At 40.2% G+C, this 10,990-nt stretch overlaps 1 protein-coding gene across 2 annotated transcripts; it reads right to left on the bottom strand.

The window, feature by feature from the left end:
- Positions 1-360: 360 nt before the first annotated feature.
- Tmed2 (transmembrane p24 trafficking protein 2) lies at positions 361-10,631 on the bottom strand. 2 transcript variants are annotated; one of them, XM_047560281.1, is made up of 5 exons: positions 10,342-10,631; positions 8,545-8,737; positions 8,122-8,142; positions 4,428-4,535; positions 361-1,896 (listed from the first exon to the last, which is right to left on the bottom strand). In XM_047560281.1, exons 1-5 carry the CDS (start codon positions 10,519-10,521, stop codon positions 1,772-1,774), a joined length of 627 nt encoding a protein of 208 aa, XP_047416237.1. In that variant the 5' UTR covers positions 10,522-10,631; the 3' UTR covers positions 361-1,771. The 2 variants fall into 2 exon arrangements, with proteins under 2 accessions (XP_047416237.1, XP_047416238.1); XM_047560282.1 differs by lacking the exon at positions 8,122-8,142 and having other exon boundaries at positions 10,342-10,630.
- Positions 10,632-10,990: the final 359 nt, after the last annotated feature.

Below are 10,990 nucleotides of genomic sequence, written 5' to 3'. Positions count from 1 at the left end.
GACATAAATAGGACGGACCACGTGAGGCACTTAGCAAGGAGCCGGGACATTGCACAGTATTAATAAACGGCGTCTGTGAATACTAGCAGGTGCTCAGTGTGAAGGACGTTAAGTGACAGTAGTTCATATTTTTCCCCAAAACAATACTTAAGATGTTAACAATGACACAAAGAAACTACACCATGTGGAAACTGAAGCTGGGTTTCTGTTCACTATCCTCAAGATTATAAAAGTAACAAGTGACAGAGGCTTAGAGCAGGTGTGATTACTCATAAAACAGACATGTCTCATGAATAGAGAAATTTGGTTTTGAAAAACGGCAATTAAAAATCATTAACATATAAAACTCAGAATACTGACTGTTTTTAAAAAGAATTGTTTATTTACTGAACCTGGGGCATATATTAGATACACAACCAATTTTAAATTTACATCTTTTAATTCAATTTTGAAGTGTTTTCACACACACACAAAAAGAATTGGTAAGCAACAGTTGTCCTAAGGTGAAACACAGTCACCTTAACAATTAACTGTTGCAAGTATTTTCACCCAAGGTTGAAAAATTGTTTGTCCTGAACATGAAAACCTGTAACAAATTTAAATTAAGTATATAAAACTTGTTACTTGTCGTTTTCCCCTTGCAAAGATTCAAAAAAAAAAAAAAAATGTACAAGTAACTAATATACATCGGTCACAACATAATCCTGGATCATTTCCACACCAAAACCAGATGCTCCTTTAATTTTAAACCCATCATCAGAGATCAAGAGAAAGTCTTTTCATTTTATATAAAACGAAATTCACATGTACCAAAAGAGAAAGACCCAGGAGAAACAAAAACAAAAACCCTAGTGCTGACACTGATATTCAGTGTCTTAAAAAGTGGCCCAAAAGGCCACTGCTCAAAAATAAAATAGTGGCTGCATATCACTTCAATGAAACCCAAGAGGCTTTAACCCTTTGGCATCAGAAATCCAGATTTTTTCCAATTATGCGTATGAATACTTCCCATGTGCCAAGCGTGAAATAGGGATGTGCCAGCGCAGAAAGAAAAGCTAGCATTTGCTCAAACACCCAGAGAATCGGCTTTTCAGAGACGACTTATGAGGTTAGGCAGAAACAAACAAAAAAGGTTATCAGCTGCTTGTGTCATCAATTTAAGTGGAGGTGATTGGGTCCTAAAGTCAAATGCAAAAATTTGGGGCAAGTCTTGCGTGTAAAAGAAAAAAAAAAAAAAAAAAAAAACCAAGTAAAAACACAACCAGCCTGACAGCACACTCCCCAATCAGCCAGCACTGCCATAGGCTTGGCAGAAAATGTCAAGATTCAGACTGTTGCTTCACTCGATGACTCAACAAAATGAATCTTTAATGACCTGAACCACAGGATGAGGGAGTCCAAAGAATCAGCCATTTTAGTAAGGTACTATCAGGCTCTGTGCTGATTTCCTGAACAAACCACATTTATTACAAAAGGGAAATAAGACATAATAAAGACTATACTCCTGTATTTCATTTACAGTGTTTGAGTTCTGGAAGGACCTGTATAATAGAGGCAACATTCAAATAAGAAATTTTCTGCCAATCAAATGTCAAATTTTCACTACAACTTTCCTAAGGTTTTTCCCCCCAAAATCTATTAATCACAAAGAAACATAAGCTATGAATGTACAGTTCAGAAAATAAAAATGTAGAAACTAATGACATTATTATGACCAAGATGTTTGGTAAACAAGTGAATTATGAGTTTGGGATCATCAGGAAAAGGCCTTTTAAACAACCCTCCGGACTTCAAAAAATCTCTTCAGGTAGTAGATCTGTCCCAATGTCATGGCAACTAGAACAAGAGCTTCAAAGAAGGACCAAAGGACCACTCTGCTGTTTGTGTTGTCATTGACTGTTGAGGACAAACAAACAAAATTTAACAACTCTGCAGAAAGGCATAGGCATCATAAATTATCTCCTAGTCTTTAAGTGAATGTAACATCTGCACACCATTCACAGTACTCTAAATACTTTTGTGTTTTGTCCCCAAGTAACTCAACATTCTCAGAGGCAGATTATTAGCTTTAAAAAGAACTTTAAAGATTCACTGAGAGGCTAGGGTTGTGGCTCAGTGGTACAGCACCTGCCTGGCATATGTGCGGTACTGGGTTCAAGCCTCAGCACCACATAAATAAATAAAAGTATTCTGTCCATCTGCAACAAAAAAAAAAAAAAAAAAAAAAACTTTTTAAATCAACTAGATTTATAACAGCTATTGGACCATCACTCAAAAAGAAATGAAAAGCAATTAACATTTTTCCAAAAGGATAAGTTACAATTCCCTCAAAAGTTGGCAATTTGTAAGAGTAAGAACAGATGCATAATTAAGAATATAAACTAAAAACCATCAAAACCATCTCAAAACCATCAAAACCATCTAAAAACCACCAAAATCACTGAAATTTTAGAGTTAATTCCATGACATGAAATTTACTTTTGCTGAAAATCTAGCAAACAATTTCTATCATAATTGTGAATGAATACCATTTTAGGATCATATCTGAAAGGGGAATGGTTGAATAAATTCTTTAAAATATTAAGCAACTATTATTGTTTCAGAGAGACAGAAAAATGTGTTTCATTTTGTTTTTTTTGGAGAGGGAAATGAACCCAGGGGTGCTTTACCACGAAGCTACAATGCCAGCCCTTTTCATTTTTTTATTTTTGAGTCAGGGCCTCACTAAGTTGCTGAGGCTGGTCTTGAACTTGCAATCCTCCTGTCTCAATCTCCTGAGTCACCGGAATTATAGGCATAGCCACCATGCTGTTTCTTAAAGTGCCTGAGAAGTGGGAATATAAAGTTGCAGATATACAGCTTTACTCACTTATGTCAAAATTCCTACTTCTAGAAATAAATCACAAAGGTGAAAGAAAACACTTAAATGTTGGCAGTGATTATCTTAAGTGGTAAACTTTTGAGTGATTTCAGTTCTTTAACTGAAGATGCGTTAACTCTTTTCTCCCCTAAATATAGAATATCAAATCTAAGAAATGTTACCTGCCACCTGCCATATGGTCTCTTATTTATGAAAGTGCAAAGAAATAGTTATGTCTTATTTCACTTATAGAAAAAAAAAAGCATTTTTATTTTTAAAGTATTTTGGAGAAGAGAGTGAAATCTTTATTATTTATTTACTTTTTATGTGATACTGAGGATCAAACCCAATGCCTCACACATTCGAGGCAAGTGCTCCTCCACTGAGCTATCACTGAAGATTTTCTTCAGTGCCCTTCTCATCCCAGAATGGGCTGGCTCCAACCTGGGAGCAAGTTAACCAACAAATGGGTCCCTGGCCATCCCAGAGGGTGAGGAGATAGGAGAGGGTGTAGACAAACCGCTCCTCTCCCTATTCCAACCTTAGAAGATGTCAATTTCAATTCCTGTGCACATACAAACAAGAGCTTGCTCCCATTGAGATCTATCCCCAGGAGTTACTTGGACAATAAAAGACACAACAACAGGTGTGTACTTGGTCTGAAATATGGTATCTGGTCTGTGTTAATTTTAAATGCAAAAGCATAATATTTAATGCTCTATCTGTACCAACCAAACTTTTGCAACCTAAAATGAACTCTAATCATCACTTTTTCCACAGATAAATATATTCCAAGTTTCTAATTTACAAAATAGTGATCCCAAACTGATCTTTTACTGGGTACTTGCTTATATTATGTTTAGTGTTTTCTCTTTTTTAATTTATTTTTATTTTTTAGTTGTAGATGGACAAAATACCTTTATTTTTATGTGGTACTGAGGATCAAACCTCGTGCCACACACATGCTCGGCAGGCATTCTACCACAGAGCCACCGCAGAAGCCCAGGGTGTTTTCTATTCCCACTAGAGTTAAGTCTTTTTCCACTTTAGGGAACAAATATGTTAAATTTTAGTGTCTGGCATAAGTTTCAGGTACATGACTAAAAACCAAAGTAATATCCATTTACAATGGTTTTCTCTGCTGCTCTGCTTATTCCTTAGCTTATTTTAGGATTTTAAAGTTTTCTTAAAATTTAAAAGCTCTTTAAAGTTTATACTCAATCTCTCTCTCTTTCTTTTTTTTTTTTTTGGTAGTTGTAGATGGACAACTTGTTTATCTGTGTAAGGATCGAACCCAATGCTTCACATGTGCCAGGCAAGCACTGTGACACTGAGCTACAGCTCCAGCCCTTATTCTCAATCTTAATAGATTTGTGATATAGAACAAATGTCCTGATAATAATAATCTACTTTAGAACAAAGTTCTATAAACATGTATACTCAAAATACATCTGTGTGTGTAGGTGCTTTTCTGAAAGTCAAAGTTTTTTGGCACATTACGTTTGCAGGCTGCAGGGTGTTGCCCTTCAACATGAGATACTGCCACAAAGTTAAACCGGTCACTCACTGGCTCTGTGTATCCTCTCCCGGACCTCCATGTACTCCTGCTCGTGCTTTACAGCTGTCATCGCCACTGCCAATTCATTAATCATTTCTTCTAGCTTGTTCTGGTGAGCTATAGAAGGATTTGAAAACAGGTGAGCATACATCGTCAATCTCTTTTGATAAATACATTTTACATGATAAAATATTCCTCAAGGTATAAAAGAGAAGCCAACTTTCAGAAATGGCTCAGACATCAGTTTAAACCACTGATGACAATTAATTATCAGCACATTCTCAGTAGAGAAACCTCTTTCAGAGTAAGAAACACACCATATAATGCTTACTAAAGTAATACAGTCCTAAGAAAATTCTTCTAGTAAAATGCTACTGTTAACTGAAGTTTACTATGCTAACAAGAGAAATAAAAGATTGAGAAAGAAAATATACAAAGCTCTCTCTCTCTCTTTATATATATATGTATGTTTATATATACACACACACACACACATATATATATTATATATATTTCTATATTAAATCCTGCCAGGTGCAGTGGCAAAGGCCTATAATCCCAGTTCCTGGAAAGGCTAAGACAGGAAGATCCTAAGTTCAAGGGCAACCTAAGCAAATCAGTAATGGGTTGAAGAAGATGTAATTCAGTGATAGAGCACTTACTTTGACTAGTGTGTTAGAAACCCTAGATTCAAACCCCCATTGCCACCAAAAATAGATCCTATATAAATTAAGTCCTATAAATAATAATAAAATATGGGGCTTGGATTGTACTTCAGTGGAAGAGTGTTTGCCTAAAATGTGTGAGGCACTGGGTTTGATCATCAGCACTGCATAAAAATAAATAAATTAAATAAAGGTATTGTGTACATCTACAACTAAAAATATTTTTTTAACAAGGACAACAGGAAAAAGTGCAAGGTACTTAAAAAAAATAAATAAATAAAATATAATTGAAATCTACTCTTAAGAACCACATAACTTGCCAGGCATAGTGGCACATGCCTATAATCCCAGAGACTTGGGACGCTGAGGCAGGAGCATTGCAAGGTCCAGGCCAGCCTCTGCAATTTAGCAAAGTCCTAAGCAACTCGGTGAGACCCTATCTCAAAATAAAAAATAAGAAGGGCTGGGGATGTGGCTCAATAGTTAAGTGCTCCTGGGTTCAATCCCTGGTATAAAAAAAAAGATTCACATGGGCTGGGTTTGTAGCTCAGTAGTAGAGTGCTTGCCTAGCATGTATGAGGCAGTTTGATTCTCAGTACCACATTTAAGTAAATAAAAATAAAGACCCATGACAACTAAAAAATATATAAAAGAATCACATAACTGTTAATTTAGGAGCAGTACACAAACAGACTTTTAAACTCTATGTAAATGGGCAGGGAAAAAACTGTGAAGACACACAGGAAACTCCAAAACAATTCAAACACTCTTCTGTGACAAGGTAATTATGTTACTACAATGGATAACAGCAAGCACTGGTAAGTAAAGCAAGTCTCTCAGCTGCACAGGTCTGCAACAAAGTATCCTCTTTAACCAAAAATGAACACAAGATACTGTTTCTTAAAAATATGCTTCTGGGGGCTGGGGTTGTGGCTCAGTGATAGAGCACTTGGCTAGCATGTGTAAGGCACTGGGTTGGATCCCCAGCACCACATTAAAAAAAAAAAAAAAAACCTAAGGGCTGGGGAGATAGTTCAGTCGGTAGAGTGCTTACCTTGCAAGCACGAGGCCCTGGGTTCGATCCCCAGTACCGCCAAAAAAAAAAAAAAAAAAATAGACAAAATAAAGGTATTGTGTCCATCTACAACACATACACTCTCTCTCTCTCTCATATATATATATATATAAATAAATATGTTCCTGGGAGGGCTGGGGTTATGGCTCAATGGTATAGCACTCGCCTGGCATGTGTGAGGCGAGTTTTGTGTTTTATCCTTACAACTGAATGTAAATAAATAAAATAAAGGTCCATTGATAACTAAAAATATTTTTTAAAACATTTTGCTTCTGGGTAGTGCTATATTATGACAAGGAAAAAACAGGCAGGAAAGAAATAGCACAAGGAAAAACTCCCAACAGGAAGGCGTCAATCTCTTCATTCTTGCCCAAAACTGGGCCTCATCTGGAATTCCAGTTTACCATGGATCATCCTAAGTTTAAGAGAAGTCACAGGCCCCCCACCATTTAAGGCAGTTCAACTGGAATCTCAAATAACCCCCTCACCAGCTTCACTGTAGAAGCCCCCATGCACTCTGTGGAACCTCTAGAGCAGGGTTTCTCAGGAGTGGCACTGTTGACATTTATACCAAGTGTCCCATGTTTACTGTACGGAGCTGGTAGATGCACTGGAGGGATATTTAGCAGCATCCAGTCTCCAGCCCTTATGCCCATGACATCCACCCACCTAGATCTTGTCTTCAGAATCAAAAACATCTCCAGATATTGCCAATGTCCCTCTGGGATAAAGACCATCCCCACTCAAGAACCACTGCTTTAGAGGAAAGCTCAATTGACAGCTGCCATTCATGGACAGGCAAAAGCAAAATTTCAGATACTGTGTTAAAGGATTACTTAATAACTTCACTATCTACGTTCATCAGTCAATATTTTCTAACCACATAAATAGGATCAATTTTCAGAAAAACAAACACAAAGCCTTTCAAAAACTCCTAATTCTCTTTAAGAATTAGCTAAGCCTGCTGGGCACAGTGGCCCACAATTCCAGCAACTTGGGAAGCTAAGGCAGGATCGCAAGTTCCAGGTCAGTCTCAACAATTTAGTGAGGCCCTAAACAATTGAGCAGGACACTATCTCAAAATAAAAAATAAAAAGGGTTAGAAATGTAGCTCAGTGGTTAAGCACCTCTGGGTTCAATCCTCAGTGCCAAAACAAAACAAAATAAGGAAATAAAAAGAATTAGCCAACTCAACTTTGTAAATGATCCTGAAAAATGAACACAGGAACTATTTGGTACAATTCTCTAGATTCTGCAGACTTCAAATCCTAACAAAACTCTTCACCTTCTTTATGATGTTAGTATTCTACTAACTGTTCGATATCTGGGACATAAATTACCATGCTAATACTATGGAACATGTTAAACTCCTGGTTTCCAAAAACCTAGCATGTACTGTGGCGACAAAATTTTTTTAAATGTGCTGGCTCCTGGTAAACAATTCATCCTTAAGAACTAATCAGGGTTCACTGCTGGTCAGCTGAGCAATGGACAACCTAACTGAACATATGACCAAAGAATTTTTCATCTTAGCTATACATGGTTCAAACTGCATTTCATATCCAACCAAGCTTCAAGTTAGAAACTTCTATAGTAAACAAGCATATAAATGCTTTCTATGAAGTCAAAAGTGCCACTTACAATGAGCTACGTTTAATCAAGACTTTTTCTTGTCTAGTTACAGTTGAATCTTTGAGTATTCATTTTAAAGAAACAAAGATGTTCCTACCAAAATGTCAATCAACTGCTATGTTCTTAGTGTTCTTAGTTTAAAATAACCTAGCCTATATCTCCTGTTAACCAAATAAAAAATAAAAGATAACCTAATTAGTTGTACTTTTTTAAAGAGAAAAACCACTCTCATGCCACAAACTGAGGTTAGAGAAAAAGAAATCATAAATTAGACATTAGCAAACGAAAAGATGCAAAAAGACAGGATGCTATCAAAAAACAATCCACATACCATCCCAGGTATCTCCACCACCTAAAGAAAAGTATAAAATATGAACAGAAAAGGTAACAAAAAGTTTAGCTAAACTAGTCTACAAATGTGCAAACGAAGGTATACATACCAGGATTAACAAATTAACAGAACAATATAAAATACACGTGACTTAAGATAATCACAAGAACACAAATGACTTAGAAAAGCTGCCAGAGGGACAACCATCAAAAATGAAAAAATACATATAACTTCAAGAAACTATGTTAATTAGGGGACCTGCAGAGATAAAGCACATTTCACATAAGGTTTTTGGTTTTAACAAAATTAATGAACCTGGAATAAAAAATCTAAAATATAAGTACTCTCTTTAGATGGATAAAAATATATAGAATTAAAATTAGCTCTCAGACTGTGATGCCATCTTCCAACTATCCATCTCACCTTCTGTTTCCATGTCTTGTCCTTTTGGAGCCTCCCCAATATCGATGGTGAACATCACTATCTTGGGAGTCATGGTAGACATCCTATTACTAAAACAAAACTTATATGTTCCATCCATGTGAGCAGCAAATGTGTACTTCCCACTGGATTCTCGGTCTCCTTTATAAATTCCTTTATTGTCAGGTCCTGTAATCTGGAGGCAGAAGAGAAATACATAAGATGTCACAAAAGATTTAAAATCATGAACTTTGTAAGAAGTGTCTATCAGCTAGGAAATTCACTAAGACATAACTTTCACTTAATTCCACTTAAGTTCCAGTAACCACTCTGAGTTCTAATTCTCCCACTTAATGAAGTAATGGTAGACTACACTGCTCTCTTTTAGCTCTGACTACACGTCACTGTCCAATCAAAACTTGCATCTCTTAGAAACAGAAACCACACCTCACATATGGTCTCAAACTGGCCTAACGCCATCAACAAATATGTCATCTGTGTGGTTGATGTCGAAATCCAAGAGAAAAAGAAATCTCTTTAGAATGATTTTCTTTGCAGTACTAGGGACTGAACCCAGGACCTCAGATGTGGTAGGTAATTACTTTAAAACTGAAGTACCTCTCTGCAGCTTTTTATTTTCAGTCATGGTCTGGCTGAGTTGCCAGGCTGGCCTGGAACTTGCAATCCTCCTGCCTCAGCCTCCCCAGTAGCTGGGCTTAAGGGCCTGTGCCACCTACACCCAGCTACAATGAGTAATTTTTACAAAGTCGCATTTCAAGGTTTTCATGTCTACTAACAAAAAACAAAGGAATGTGCTTTATCTGGTATGCCTATGAAGGCTCCAGGAAAAAGACGCATGCAGAAATTAAAAGACCCAAATTCTCATCTCAGGCTGCTACATATCGGTGGTTAAATCGTGGAAAGCCCCTTTCACCTATGAAACAGGAGCCTGAATGACTGCTCTCTAAATCTTAGCTAATTTGAACTGCCTCTCCCTACTATTGGCTTTTACTCGTACTGTGTAGCTCGTGCTCAGCTCGACGGTTCCATGGAAAATCATTAATCCCAGTTAGTTTGCTGGCAAGTGAACTAAGATATCACTTACACTTGGTTTCCTGAAAAGAAAAATCAGCAGCAAATCTTTTCTTTTCTTTCTTTTTTTTTTTTTTTTTTTTTTGGGGGGGGTGGGTTAAAAAAGATATGGATGGGGATCCAGGAACGGCTGGTTTCTCCAAATAATTTTGCTTCCTAAATACTTCAGTGCAACCCTTACTCCTAAACTGCATAACCCCTCCGCACCTCTCCCTGGCACGGCGGGCGAAGGAAAGCACCTGGAGGCTGGCACAAAAGTGGGGAAGGCCCTGCGGCCGTTCCTTAAATAAACACATAAGTAAAGGCGACTTGTGCCGAACTGTCCCCAACAGCTTCGATCTACTTTTGCAGCAGTTTGCACGCCGCGCTCCCTGGGACCCGGCGAGACGGAGCACGGCAGGTGCCGGCCGGAGACCCTGCTCCGTGCAGCGCCCGGAGCGCGCCGGGGCCACGAAGCTGGGCAGAGGCCCCGCCGGGAACCGTCGTTCAGCGGAGACCGCGAGGCCGCCGGGAACGGCGCGGGGCCCCGAAGGGCGCCCGGAATGCGGGCGGGTCCGGAGGGGCCGTTGGGGTCGCGGGCGCGGGGGCGGGCGGCGGGCCTCCCAGGACGCGCCCCGACGGCCCAGCCCGCGCCCAGGCGGGCCCCGCGCGCCACCAACCCCCGAGCGGCGCCGGCGCCCGGCCGGGCCGCGGGCAGCGCGCCCGCACCTCCACGTCGATGTCCAGGAAGCCGCCCTCCGCCACCTCGAAGATGAGGCCCATCTTGGTGCCCGAGGTGACCCGCTCGAAGAAGCACTCCTCGGCATGCGCGTCGATGCTGACGAAGTAGCCCGAGGCCGTGGCCAGGAGAGCGGCCAGGAGCACCAGGAGCTCAGCGACCGTCACCATGGTGGCACTGGGGCCGAAGCCAGGACCCGGACCGCGGCCTCCAGAGCCGCCGCCGCCGCCACTGCTGCCTCCACAGCCGCCGCCGCCTCGGCTCCGCCCCTTCCGGCTGCGCCACCCGCGGGGGCTGATGCGGGCGCCGTGGATTGGCGGGCGCCGGCAGCTGCCACGTAACGGAACCACGGCGGCCGCCGAGGGACACAGCGGGTCCGTGCTCACCGCGCCTGGACGGCGACTCCGAAAGGCCAAAAATCATCGTCACCAACCCTTTCGCGTTCAAAGTAAACTTTACGCGAACTTCCCAAGAAAGTGTTAGCATCCAAGAAGTTTCCCGATTTCCCTGCTTCTGTAGGATTATCCAGGAAGGTGGTGAAAGATTTGGAGGCAGAGCTAGGAGTGGAGGGAATGGGAGGTGGGGACTGGAGCCAAGAGCTGTGAGGGTTTTTGTTGCCCCCCACCCACCTTCATCGCC

The sequence above is a fragment of the Sciurus carolinensis genome, chromosome 8 (assembly GCF_902686445.1).
Source record: "Sciurus carolinensis chromosome 8, mSciCar1.2, whole genome shotgun sequence".
Taxonomy (NCBI): Eukaryota; Metazoa; Chordata; class Mammalia; order Rodentia; family Sciuridae; genus Sciurus; species Sciurus carolinensis.
The sequence above is the reverse complement of the archived record's forward strand: the minus strand, read 5'-3'. Positions and strand labels throughout refer to the sequence as shown.